The sequence below is a fragment of the Drosophila suzukii genome (genome assembly GCF_043229965.1).
Source record: "Drosophila suzukii chromosome 2 unlocalized genomic scaffold, CBGP_Dsuzu_IsoJpt1.0 scf_2c, whole genome shotgun sequence".
Lineage (NCBI taxonomy): Eukaryota > Metazoa > Arthropoda > Insecta > Diptera > Drosophilidae > Drosophila > Drosophila suzukii.
In genome coordinates, this window is record NW_027255896.1 from 21,315,048 (window position 1) to 21,329,760 (window position 14,713).

Here is a 14,713-nt window from a genome sequence, read left to right on the forward strand (position 1 = left end):
TCTGAAGTCAAGACAGGCAATACAGTTTTTTCATAAAACATTGAAAGTGAATTAGATGTAATGGTTACACCGATTCCCAGGCTCAAAATTTCTCGCCCAATCAAAGCATCGTGTTTGATATAACTATCTTGAACTGCATGAAAAAGAACTTCGAAGGAGTGATCACAAATCAAACCGTATTACTACCAATACCTCTTAAAATTACTACGTTATTTATTCTAGATCCAGACAGCTTTAGCGAGACGGCTTCCTTGATGAGCGAGCACTCGGCTCCTGAGTCAAAACAAAATTGGAACGACTCACCAAGTTGTTGAAAAGTTCCAAGGGGCTCAAGTACGGTACACAGGCTGACATCTTTCACATAATCCCTCTTGACCGTCATTGAGCGCTCCTGACGATCCGGGCACACAGTAGCCACATGCCCTTCCTTTCCACACTTAAAGCAGATTAGAGTCGAGCGATCTCTTCCTCCGTTATGTCCAGAACGTTGATTAGCTAGTTGACTATGTCGCGGGGCCACACCAGACGAGCGACACTCCGCCTTCTTGTGACCCTCATTTCCGCATTTGTGACATCTGGTATTAAAGAATGGTCTTGTTTTCTTATTAGTTGGGGCCGACAAGACGACGCCAGTACCGCGACCCGGTCCAGCATCAAAAGAAAAGGCTTTCAACTCCTGTTGCAACGTGTTCCGAGAATTGACTTCTGAAGTAAAAGCCAAGCGTCGCAATCGCTTGTCCAATCCAGCCACGTGTGCCAAAGCAACAGAAAAGGCAATTTGCTCTACCGTCAGGGACTTCCACCTGGACATCAGGGATGTTACAACTCTGCTTCCATACAGCGACATAGATTCTCCCTCTGTTGGGCGACCATTCAGCGGATTCAACACAGTTGCAGCCAAGTTCTCCGTTCCGGCGAAATACTGCAAAAACAGTTCTCTGAACTGCGTCCATGTGATCCCAGGGTAGACCGTTTGTGCAAGCCAATGAGACGCGCTTCCTTGCAAGGACCGACTGAGAGCCATCACGAGAGCGCTGCCTTCTAGACTGTTTTCGGAAAGAATGTAATCCACCGTTGCACTCCATGATACTGCATCCGCGCTTGCACGATCAGGATTAAAGTTCGGCAATACAACGGTAACTGCGTCATTCGGGGCTCGCTGTACTGCTCTTATAAGTTCCGAGAAAGTACGATTTTGTGATTCCAAAAGAAGCTTCAGATTATTTTCGCTTTCGGTTTGAGGCCTGCGTAATCCCACTTCTGATGTCGAGGATTCACCAGAATCGTCCTCTGCTTCAGGCTGCTCTTCGTGCTGGTCCGAACGGAAACTTTTTCTGGCGCGTGGCTTCTTTTCAGCTTGGCTCTTCAAATACGAATGCCCTCTCTTACTGCTTGCGTCCCTTTTGCCAGCGTCGCTCTCTACTTTATTCTACTTTCGCTCTCGCATTCCAATACACACACTACTGAGAACTTTCCGTTATTCCTTTTTGATGCGGACACCTGCATCCTGCTATCTTGCTCACACCAGTGCACAGACTAACGTTGACGACAGAAACTGTTGCCTCCATTTGAACAGCCGAAGGAACAGCACAGAAGCACGAATGGGAAGCGAAAGACAAACCAAAGCTAACAGTTGATATAATTTGAATTGGCCAACTAATCTACGACACGTCCATCCTGACTTTAACACGTCCTCGTGTGTTTCCAACTTTAAGACATTACAAAATATTATCTCTCAATAATAAATAGAACTAAATATGTACCTTGAAGTTAAAGCAAAAACAAGGAAGAACGCTATAGTCGAGTACCTCGACTATCAGATACCCGTTACTCAGCTAAAGTGACCAAAGGGAAATGGAGATATGCAAGCAGCAAAGCGAGATTAAAATGCGCCACGCAACGGCGATAGACAGATTTAAACGTTATGGGCGTTAGAGTGGGCGTGGCAATTTTTTTTTGGATCAATCGATAGGTATTGACGAGACCAACACATTTCAGTTACAATTTTTATCTAGCATGAAAATTGTGGGCGTCACAGACTTGGGCGGCTTGTGGGCGTTAGAGTGGGCGTGGCATATTCGCGTGACAAACTTGCGCTGCGTATAAGGCTACGGAATCTAAATCTGAAATCTTAATTCTCTATCTTTGATAGTTTCCGAGATATCCACGTTCATAATTACGATTTTTTGAAGTTTGTGGGCGGTTTATGGGCGTTAGGGTGGGCGTGGCAAACTTTTTTTTGGGTCAATCGATAGGTATTGATAAGAACATTACATTTCAGTTAAAATTTTTAGTCTAGCATCAAAACTGTAGGAGCCACAGTTTTGGGCGGATTGTGGGCGTTAGAGTGGGCGTGGCACTGTACTGAAACAAACTTGCGCTGCGTAAGAAGCTCAGGAATCTGCACGCCAAATCTCAATAGCCTAGCTCCCATAGTTTCCGAGATCTCAGCGTTCATCCGGACAGACAGACGGACAGACGGACAGACGGACAGACGGACAGACGGACATGGCTAGATCGACTCGGCTAGTGATCCTGATCAAGAATATATATACTTTATGGGGTCGGAAACGCTTCCTTCTGCCTGTTACATACTTTCCGACGAATCTAGTATACCCTTTTACTCTACGAGTAACGGGTATAATAACTATATTTTCATTAATCAGAAGCCTTATAAACTATTAATCTATGAATAACAAATCAAACTTAGCATTTTTCCTTTGTTAACATTTTACCTTAATAACATTATTCTTTTAAATTCAAAACAAAAATACAGAATTCTTAATTCTTAACTAGCAGATCGAACTTACAGTTCCTCATACGTAAACAAAGGACAATACTTTTATTATTTTAAGCCTTGAGATCCGGACTACCATCAATTCAATCAATATTCATTTTCCATTTTCATTTGCTTCTCCAATAAGCAATCACATTGTTACATCGTCAATCACTATCTCTAACAGTTTTCATTTTACTTAACAACTTAAGTTTTGTCTCGACCAACCGGAAAACATAGCACACAGTTGTCTCGACTATAAATAGATCAGTTGACCAACTGGCCAACACATAGCACACAGTTGTCTTAACTGTAAACAGATCAATTTACAGGTTTTCATTTCAACCAACCGGCCAACACATAGCACACAGTTATCATTTACATTTTCTTATTTCATAAATCATCGCAGTCATCACCGGCTCGGTCAACATCATCTTCATCCATGACCGCCTCGTCATGCTCTGTGGTAATCCCCTTCTCAGGCATTTTTCGTAAAAATTCGTGAGAATATTTGTAAGTTCGATTGCCCTTTAACGCTTTTAAATTATATCGATAATATGGTAATAGCTCAACAACTAAAAATGGGCCTTTAAACTTGGGGTCTAGTTTTGTCTGGTGTCGCTCCTCATTCTTGAGTAAGACATGATCTCCAACTTTATGCTTAACAATAGTGGCTTTATTCCGATCGAATCTTAATTTGTCATATTTGGAATTTTGTTCCATATTAAGCTTAGCTATATTTCTGATTAGATTTACATCAACCACACTCTTGTTTTCAGCAACGGGTACAAGACCAAATGGTCTAGCTTCTTTTCCGAATAGTAACTCTACTGGACTAACCTTCGTTACCCGATTGGGAGTGCAATTAAGAGCCTGTTGAATTTTATACAAAGCGTTCTGCCAAGATCCCTTGCCCGTTTAAACCGCAGTTAGCATAGATTTAAGAGTACTCATCACTCTTTCGACCTGGCCTTTGGCCCAGCTGGCGCCAGTTGCGATCAAATGTAAATCTATCTTTTGTGCTGAGCAAAAGTCACGAAACAGTACTAGCAAAGCTACGTCCCTGATCAGCTATCAAAGGGGAAGGAACCCCAAAAATCGATTCTAAAGACCTCACTGACTTGATGCAGCTTTCAGAGTCTAGTCTAGTGGTGTGAAACAATTGGACGAACTTAGAAAATTCATCTATTTGAACTATTATATATTCCTTTTGGTCATTTTTACCACTAAGCTTCCCTGTGATATCAATATGAACTGTATGAAACGGGACGCTCACTTTCGGAATGGAATGCAATTCAGCTTGTACCTTGCATATCGGAGGTTTAGATAACCTACAGGTAATGCAATTGTCAACGAATTTAGGGACATACTTTGACATTTTGTCAAACCAATAGTACTCGTACATTTTTGCAAGGGTCTTTTCCCAACCGAGATGCATAATTGCCTCGTGAATGTTGTTAACAGCAGACCACCTAAAGGGGTTTGGAATAATAGGAAGACAGTGAGTTTTCCCATGTCTTTGAATTTTTCTATATAGAGTACCACCACGTAACTCTAAGGTTTTCGCTATATCCTCAGGAAGTTCTCCATCGCGCAATTTGGACACGATAGATGATGTTTCTTAATCTCTTTGCTGCTCTGCTAGCAACCAGTTGTCGGTAATCTCTGTCAAGTTTATACGCTTTTCGGTTGTACCTTTTGAATTTTTACGATCTTCCAACACTGGGTTTCGAGAGAGAAAGTCTACATGAGCCATTCGATCACCTGGTCTATACTCAATATCGAACTTAAAAATTGCATATACGACCACCACCTTTGCACTCTGAAGTGCTTTTGAGGCTTTGAGCGAATTACATACTGTGTTTATGCGATGCCGAATTCACGCTTTCATTTCGAGATTTCAGCCGATTCGTGTGTGCATAAACGCCATTTCGTGAATTCGGCAACACACGAAAGTTGACTATGAATTCAACCTGAAAGCGTGAAATGGTCACAATTAAACCCCGGTAACTCTATATAATTATCGGAGTTGCCAGATCGATATAAATACATAAATACACCTTAAACTTAACAAATTTTTTGTTCATTCAGTGCCAATGGAAACTAGTTTTCATCTTATATTTATACGGTAAAAAAATGTTATACTGGCTTGCACACACTTTATCTTTAATACAAGCAAGATTATTTCATGCGAATCGAAAAAAAATAATCGGTTTTATAATCGCTAACACCTTTTTCCACCGGTCCGGCATCTCTGTCAGCTGAGATTGATAAAAAGCATGAATTCGGCTGTGTCGCATAAACAGGAGCAAATTTTATTTCACGCTTTTAAGAAATCCTTAGCATAAACATAGTAACAGTCCGTATACACCGTAAATTGACGACCATGCAAGTAATGACGGAAATAATTCATGGAGACATATACTGCGAGCGTTTCCAACTCGTTGGAGTGGTAGCGTGACTCGGCGGGGGAAGTCCTTTTGCTGAAATACTCGATCACTAGAGGCTTGTTCTCGATCCTATGCAATAAAATGGCCCCGTAACCATCAGCACTTGCGTCGGTATGAAGCTCAATCGGAAAAAGTGGGTCGAATATACTGAGCACGAATTCATTGGTCAAGATAAAAATTACTCTTGGTCGAACTTGCTCGTGCTCCGGGTTCCACTCAAACGATATGCTTTTGGAAGTTAAAGCATACAGAGGTTTCAACAATTGTGAGAACTGAGGGACAAATTGCCTAAAATAAGAAACGAGAACAATACACTGTCTCAGCTGGGTCACAGCCTGTGGGGGTGGCAGATCAGTCAATGCTTTTGTTTTCCTTGGATTGGGTCTTATTTCACCTGCCTTAACTTCAAACCCGAAATATTCAACACAGGATTTAAGAAATGAGCATTTGGTGATATTAAAAGAAAATCCGGCTTTAGTTAGGGCTCGCAAAACTACCTCAAGTCTTTCTAATGTTTCGTCTTTGGTACCTGCTACTACCATAACGTCGTCCATGTTGGCGACTACATACGAATGAACAAGATCACCAAAAGCACAATTAATAGCTCGTTGAAATACGGAAGGGGCATTCTTTAACCCAAATGGCATGGTAACAAACTCATACTGTCCGTCCGGAGTAACCAACGCTGTTCGTTCGATCGAATTCGGATAAGTTGGGACTTGGTGAAATCCGCTTGCCATATCTATGCAGGAGAAAAACTTAGCACCACTTAGTCTACCTATCCGGTCCAAAATAAGTGGCAACGGATACTTGTCAGAAATAGTGTTCGAATTCAGTTCCCTATAATCAACGCAGAGACGGTCAGTTTCATTGTTTTTCTTAACAAGAAGCATCGGGCTTGCAAAGGGGGAGGAACTTGGTCTTATAATGTTCGCATCCAACAGCTGTTTAATAGACATTCGCACTTGTTCATTTTCTTCCACGCTCAATCTGTAAGGTCGTCTCTGAACTGTCTTGTTTGGATCAATCAGTCGAATCTCTAGCTGCCCCGTAGTTACGCGACTTTGTGGAATAACGTTTATAAACGAACCTGAATAATTTTGAAGCATTGATGTTAGCCTTTCCTTATCTAAACCACTTAGATCGGTATCAACATTGGCCAAATCGGAAACACAGTCTGAAGTCAAGACAGGCACAACAGTTTTTTCATTAAACATTGAAAGTGAATTAGATGTAATTGTTACACCGATTCCCTGGCTCAAAATTTCTCGCCCTATCAAAGCATCTGTGGTAATCCCCTTCTCAGGTATTTTTCGTAAAAATTCGTGGGAATATTTGTAAGTTCGATTTCCCTTTAACGATTTTAATTTATATCGATAAAATGGTAATAGCTCAACAACTAAAAATGGGCCTTTAAACTTGGGGTCTAGTTTTGTCTGGTGTCGCTCCTCATTCTTGAGTAAGACATGATCCCCAACTTTATGCTTAACAATAGTGGCTTTATTCCGATCGAATCTCAATTTGTCATATTTGGAATTTTGTTCCATATTGTGCTTAGCTATATTTCTGATTAGATTTACATCAACCACACTCTTGTTTTCAGCAACGGGTTCAAGACCAAATGGTTTAGCTTCTTTTCCGATTAGTAACTCTATTGGACTAACCTTCGAAACAAGATTGGGAGTGAAATTAAGAGCCTGTTGAATTTCATACAAAGCGTACTGCCAAGATCCCTTGCCCGTTTCAACCGCAGTAAACATAGATTTAAGAGTACTCATCACTCGTTCGCGCCAGTTGCGATCAAATGTTAATCTATGTTTTGTGCTGAGCAAAGGTCACGAAACAGTACTAGCAAAGCTACGTCCCTGATCAGCTATCAAACGGGAAGGAACCCCAAAAACCCTAAAGACCTCACTGACTTGATGCAGCTTTCAGAGTCTAGTCTAGTGGTGTGAAACAAATGGACGAACTTAGAAAATGCATCTATTTGAACTATTATATATTCCTTTTGGTCATTTTTAACACTAAGCTTCCCTGTGATATCAATATGAACTGTATGAAACGGGACGCTCACTTTCGGAATGGGATGCAATTCAGCTTGTACTTTGTCAGTCGGAGGTTTAGATAACCTACAGGTAATGCAATTGTCAACGAATTTACGGACATACTTTGACATTTTGTCAAACCAATAGTACTCGTACATTTTTGCAAGGGTCTTTTCCCAACCGAGATGCATAATTGCCTCGTGAATGTTGTTAACAGCAGACCACCTAAAGGGCTTTGGAATAATAGGAAGACAGTGAGTTCTCCCATGTCTTTGAATTTTCCTATATAGAGTACCACCACGTAACTCAAATGTTTTCGCTATATTCTCAGGAAGTTCTCCATTGCGCAATTTGGACACGATAGATGATGTTTCTTCATCTCTTTGCTGCTCTGCCAGCAACCAGTTGTCGGTAATCTCTGTCAAGTTTGTACGCCTTTCGGTTGTACCTTTTGAATTTTTACGATCTTCCAACACTGGGTTTCGAGAGAGAAAGTCTACATGAGCCATTCGATCACCTGGTCTATACTCAATATCGAACTTAAAAACCTGCATATACAACCAACACCTTTGCACCTTTTTCTGAAATACTCGATCACTCGAGGCTTGTTCTCGATCCTATGCAATAAAATGGCCCCGTAACCATCAGCACTTGCGTCGGTGTGAAGCTCAATCGGAAAAAGTGGGTCGAATATACTGAGCACGGGTTCATTGGTCAAGATAAAAATTACTCTTTGTCGTACTTGCTCGTGCTCCGGGTTCCACTCAAACGATATGCTTTTGGAAGTTAAATTCGCATCCAACAGCTGTTTAACAGACATTCGCACTTGTTCAATTTCTTCCACGCTTAATCTGTAACGTCGTCTCTGAACTGTCTTGTTTGGATCAATCAGTCGAATCTCTAGCTGCCCCGTAGATACCCGACCTTGTGGAATAACGTTTATAAACGAACCTCAATTATTTTGAAGCATTGGTGTTAGCCTATCCTTATCTAAACCACTTAGATCGGTATCAACATTGGCCAAATCGGGAACACAGTCTGAAGTCAAGACAGGCAATACAGTTTTTTCCTTAAACATTGAAAGTGAATTAGATGTAATGGTTACACCGATTCCCAGGCTCAAAATTTCTCGCCCAATCATAGCATCGTATTTGATATAACCATCTTGAACAGCATGAAAAAGAACTTCGAAGGAGTGATCACAAATCAAACCGTATTACTACCAATACCTCTTAAAATTACTACGTTATTTATTCTAGATCCAGACAGCTTTAGCGAGACTGCATCCTTGATGAGCGAGCACTCGGCTCCTGAGTCAAAACAAAATTGGAACGACTCACCAAGTTGTTGAAAAGTTCCAAGGGGCTCAAGTACGGTACACAGGTTGACATCTTTAACATAATCCCTCTTGACCGACATTAAGCGCTCCTGACGATCCGGGCACAGTAGCCACATGCCCATTCCTTTCCACACTTAAAGCATATTAGAGTCGAGCGATCTTTTCCTCCGTTATGTCCAGAACGTTGATTAGCTAGTTGACTATGTCGAGGGGCCACACCAGACGAACGACACTCCGCCTTCTTTTGACCCTCATTTTCGCATTTGTGACATCTGATATTGACGAATGGACTTGTTTTCTTATTAGTCGGGGCCGACAAGACGTCGCCAGTACCGCGGCTCGGTCCAGCATCAAAAGAAAAGGCTTTCAATTCCTGTTGCAACTCGTTCCGAGGATCGACTTCTGTAGTAAAAGCCAAGCGTCGAAATCGCTTGTCCAATCCAGCCACGTGTGCCAAAGCAACAGAAACGGCAATTTGCTCTACCGTCAAGGACTTCCACCTGAACATCAGGGATGTTACATCTTTGCTTCCATACAGCGACATAGATTCTCTCTCTGTTGGGCAACCATTCAGCAGATTCAACACAGTTGCAGCCAAGGTCTCCGTTCCGGCGAAATACTGCAAAAACAGTTCTCTGAACTGCGTCCATGTGATCCCAGGGTAGACCGTTCGTGCAAGCCATTGAGACGCGCTTCCTTGCAAGGACCGACTGAGAGCCATCACGAGAGCGCTGCCTTCTAGACTGTTTTCGGAAAGAATGTAATCCACCGTTGCACTCCATGATACTGCATCCGCGCTTGCACGATCAGGATTAAAGTTCGGCAATACAACGGTAACTGCGTCATTCGGGGCTCGCTGTACTGCTCTTATAAGTTCCGAGAAAGTACGATTTTGTGATTCCAAAAGAAGTTTCAGATTATTTTCGCTTTCGGTTTGAGGCCTGCGTAGTCCCACTTCTGATGTCGAGGATTCACTAGAATCGTCCTCTGCTTCAGGCTGCTCTTCGTGCTGGTCCGAACGAAAACGTTTTCTGGAGCGTGGCATCTTTTCAGTTTGGCTCTTCAAATACGAATGCCCTCTCTTACTGCTTGCGTCCCTTTTGCCAGAGTCGCTCTCTACTTTATTCTACTCTCGCTCTCGCATTCCAATACACACACTACTGAGAACTTTCCGTTATTCCTTTTTGATGCGGACACCTGCATCCTTCTATCTCGCTCACACCAGTGCACAGACTAACGTTGACGACAGAAACTGTTGCCTCCATTTGAACTGCCGAAGGAACAGCACAGAAATACATGAAAACGAATGGGAAGCGAAAGACAAACCCAAGCTAACAGTTGTTATAATTAGAATTGGCCAACTAATCTACGACATATATATGATGGACGTACAAACGAGCAGTACAAACGAGCAGTACAAACAAGTGGCCCAACGACACCAAGCACGTGCTTGTTACGCGCGGGGCCCTTTTATCAATTTGGGCAAAAAATGCGAGCTCGCGAGGAAGATACAAAAAATATAAAGAGACGGGACACAAATGAAAATAAAAGAAGCAACTAAGAATGAAGCAAATGAGTTAAAATATTAGATTTTAATTCCGGGATAGAAGTTGAAGTGCAAATTAAATGATAAAGGTTGTTATAAATTTTACATAAAACGCGAAAGGGCTCGTGCAGACAAAAATTAGATGTACATCGTGGCAAATTTAGGGGTCAAAAAGAAGAAATTTTTTTTGTACCGACTCAATACGGTCAATATGCACTTGATATTGTGGACTCCAAACCGAAGAACAATATTCCAAGATAAGACGGACAAGGGAGGTAAATAATAATTTGGTTGTATAAGGGTCATCCAATTTTGTTGACCAACGCTTTATAAACCCTTGTTGACAGTGGCCATTATGTGGCAGTCAAATTTTAAGTTTTGAAGAGAGTAACTAACAAAAGTTGGAATACCCCTTTAAAAAGTCATAACGTTGCATTTAAGGCAGTTCCAATTTAAAAGGTTGTACTCACAACATCACAGAAAACAATCAATATCTTACTGTAAGTTCAAACCCGACGCTATATCATTATATGATAAACAAAGCTTAACATCATCAGCATACATTAGTACACGAGAATGTGTTATGATAGAGGGAAGATCGTTAATAAACAAAGTAATTAGCAAAGGGCCAATTGACTACCCTGAGGCACTCCAGATGTCACGTAGATCAATTTTGAAGCAGTGTTCTTGAATATAGCCCTCTGAGTCCTACCGTTCAAATAACTTGATATCCAAGTTAATAGATTACATGGAAACCCAAGCTGATTTAATTTGAAAAAGAGAAGAGAGTGGTTGACAGAGTCAGAGGCCTTACTAAAACCTGTGTATATAACGTCGTCTGCATTTTATTCTTAAATCCATTTATTACAATAGATGACAATTCAAGGAGGTTGGTGGTGGTCGATCTTCGCTTAACAAAACCATGCTGACACGGTGATATTAGCGAGGAACATAAATGTTGCAAATGTTTTATGAATTGCCGAAAATTTAGAAATACCTCTAGAATTCTGGGCATCCGCCTTCGCACCCTTTTTGTGAAGTGGAATGATAAAAGAGTCCTTCCAGAAAGTAGGAAAAACTGATGATGAAATAGACAAATTAAAAAGTTTAAGAATCGGTTTACATACGGTTAACGCACAAAACTTAAGCACACACCCGGGGAGTCCATCTAAACCGGGAGAATAAGTTGGCGTTGTTGTTGCTAAGTCTCTTAAGAAAGAACTTTCCGTAATTACAGGGGTAAAAATACAATTTGCCCTATTTAAGGGATTAGGGTAGTTAGAATTTGACCAAGCAGCCGAACTACAAGTAGTTTGGAAAAACTCGGCAAATAAATCAGCAATTTTAGAATCCGTCGATGCATCCATTGAGTTAAAACGTACCGATGAAGGCAATGCTGACGACTTTCGCTTGGCATTGACAAAGTTATAAAACTGCTTCGGATCATTTGAAAATTCAAATTTACATCGATTTAAATACATAGAATAGCAATGACTATTGAGAACATTAAAATCCGATCGAGCCACCACATATTTCAAAAAATCAGATGGCTTACCCGATTTTTTATACTTTTTATAAGTGTTTGTCTTAAGGTTTTAAAGTCTTTGAAGCGCATTGGTAAACCAAGGAGGCCTGGTTAGCTTTGAAGGAAGCCTATCAGGAACGCATTCATTAAAAAAGGTATTTAACACTATATAGAAGTGTTCAGTGGCACTTTCAATATCCATACAATTGTACAAGTCTGTCCAATTATATTGAGAAATCATGTCGTTAAGTTTTTTATAGTTACATTTTCGGAAACATCTCACTTTAGTTTGAGAAACTAAAGGAGAGAGGGTATCAACGCATGGGAGGCAGATTGTCAATTCCATTGTTGGATGATATCGGTCTTTAGATACAACAAGAGCGTCAATTCTAGATACCGTGACTTCAGACGGGTCTGAAACAAACACAAGATCTAGTTGTCTATTTAATGAATTCCGTATAAAGCTTACTTGCTGTAACGATAATTCCAGAAGACCATCTACAAAATCATGGGCGGATAGAGGTATAGCGACTAGTGAGTCAGTAGGAGGAGACCAAGAAATATCAGGGAGATTAAAGTCACCCAAAACAATCAAAAGGTCTCTGTTTTTTAAAACCATAAAACCGTTTGCAAATTAAGCACGGAAGTTGATTGATTCTAGTCCCTGGACCTTTGCCAAGTTATTGTGCAGATCCGGTGGATTTAATGAGAAAAGGGTTTCTGAGATTGAACCATTTAGTCCAGAGATAAAAATTCGTAGAGCATTGCACCATATTATTTTGGTTTGTTTCCCTGGTAATTACGTTGTCCTTTCATTATGGTTTTGTTTATTAATAAAGTCATTTTTATACCCGTTACGCGTAGAGTAAAAGGGTATACTAGATTCGTCGGAAAGTATGTAACAGGCAGAAGGAAGCGTTTACGACCCCATAAAGTGTGTATATATACTTGATCAGGATCACTAGCCGAGTCGATCTAGCCATGTCGGTCTGTCCGTCCGGATGAACGCTGAGATCTCGAAAGCTATAAGAGCTAGGCTATTGAGATTTGGCATGCAGATTCCTGAGCTTCTTACGCAACGCAAGTTTGTTTCACCTGCTTACCACGCCCACTTTAACGCCCACGAACCGCCCAAAACGGTGGCTCCTACAGTTTTGATGGAGTAAAAATTTTAACTGAAATTAATTTTTCTTATCAATACCTATCGATTGATAAAAAAAAAACTTGCCACGCCCATTTTACCGCCCACAAACCGCCCACAAACTTCAAAAAATCGTAAATATCAACGCGGATATCTCGGAAAATATCAAAGATAGAGAATTGGGATTTCAGATTTAGATTTCGAAGCCTTGAGCGCAGCGCAAGTTTGTTACGCTAATATGCCAAGCCCACTAACCGCCAAAACGTGTGGCGCCCACAATTTTCGTGCTAGAAAAAACATTTTAACTGAAATGTATTAGTCTCGTCAACACCTATCGATTGACCCAAAAAAGTTTGCCACGCCCACTCCTACGCCCACAAACCGCCCAAACCTACAATATTCATGCAGATCAAGAGTGCAATGTGGGGATATCGGGTCTCCACCGTACTATGGACTCTCGTGAACTTTGGACCGGGAGAAGAAGTGCCACACCTCGGCAGTGGAGCGATACACAGGCGTGCCACAAGCATCACGGTTGGAAGCTGTGCGTAAAGGACAAGTGGGTCAACCAGGAGTCACGGACTTTGAAACCGGAGTGGAGAGATTCAGCGGGCCGTGCGCAAAAGGGAAATAACGGTTCCCGGGAAATAAGGCCGCAGAGCGCTGGCAGCTGGATCAGTCGATCACGAGGAGTCAAACCATCAAGATCAGTTAAAATACCAAAGTGAATAGTCAGTCAAGCAAGTAATCTACGAGGGAGCCACAACAAGGCAAGTCGTCGGAAACAGCGCCGTGGGAAGCATACAAGGAGCAAGATCGCCATGTCGAGACGTTCGGGACTGGGACATCAGGAATCTCCGAATTGAGACATAAGTGGCTGAGGTCCGGAAGGCATCACACGGCTAAGTTAAGGCGTTTGTTCTCCAACTTTGTCACGACCACACCCTGGCGAATCGCCCGGCGGGTCTGTCAGAGTCAAGCGAAAGAGGCCTACGACGAAGAACCGTTAGCTCGGGGAGGAATGTTGTCTATGACCCAGCGTACCTTGCCCGACCAAGTAGGACCTGGCGTGAAGGGCGAGCGGTGGATCGATTTGCGGTTTCAAGAGGCGTTGGCCTGGAGAGCCCTGCGATTACCGGCGAAGTTCCCGAACAGCAACCGCCCGAATCCCCGAGTGCCAGAACGCCAAGCTACTAGTCAGGAAGGGCGAGCGAACGACCCTGGAGAAGCCCAGCGGCAAGTCAACAGACAGGACAGAGGACATCGGCAGCGACGCCAGCAGACATCACCGGCAGCCGCGCTACCATCGCCGCGCGGATCTTATTGGGGAGCGTAAGAGAGTCGCGGACGTCAAGCATTAGGGTGAGGCCGGGTGGAACGTTCGTCTGCGCTAGGCGTAAAGCAAAGTGAACTGCTAGGCAACTTCCTGGCGATGACCTTGAATGTCAGCGCGATCTGAGAAAGAACCTAGCGGACCGTCCGGGACAGAGCAAGGGACAGGTATTGTTCACCCTAGTCGGAGAAGGGTGAAGGGTGACGCTTCCCTAAGCCCACAAGGCCGAACTCTCTGCGAGTCCAAGGCGCGACAAGCGACCCCGAGGCAGCGCGTCGGCAAGCGAGCAGAGGCGGCCACTACGAGCGTCCCGAGACACAGGAGCCAGCGGACGTCGAGTCAACTCGTCGACAAGCCAGGACGAGGAGCACTAGCAGCCGGCGGAACCAGAGCAGGGAGATACCGAGGCCAGCCCAACCACACACCCGCTGTACTAATACCACGAGAATAAATCCCACTGTTACCATTCGAACCCTGTGTTTTCTCACTGATCTACGGGGCAGTCACGTCATATAAATTTGTTGGGAGGAATACACAATCTTCTGAGCTAGCCGCACG

At 42.7% G+C, this 14,713-nt stretch overlaps 1 protein-coding gene across 1 annotated transcript in view; it reads left to right on the forward strand.

Annotated features, from left to right (window-relative positions):
* The window catches only part of LOC139354339 (uncharacterized), a 34,802-nt gene extending 20,619 nt beyond the window's left edge, over positions 1-14,183 (forward strand). The window contains exon 7 of the mRNA XM_070998563.1: positions 13,978-14,183. Within this exon, the coding sequence (XP_070854664.1) occupies positions 13,978-14,183 (206 nt within the window). The remainder of the gene's footprint in view (positions 1-13,977) is intronic.
* Positions 14,184-14,713: the final 530 nt, after the last annotated feature.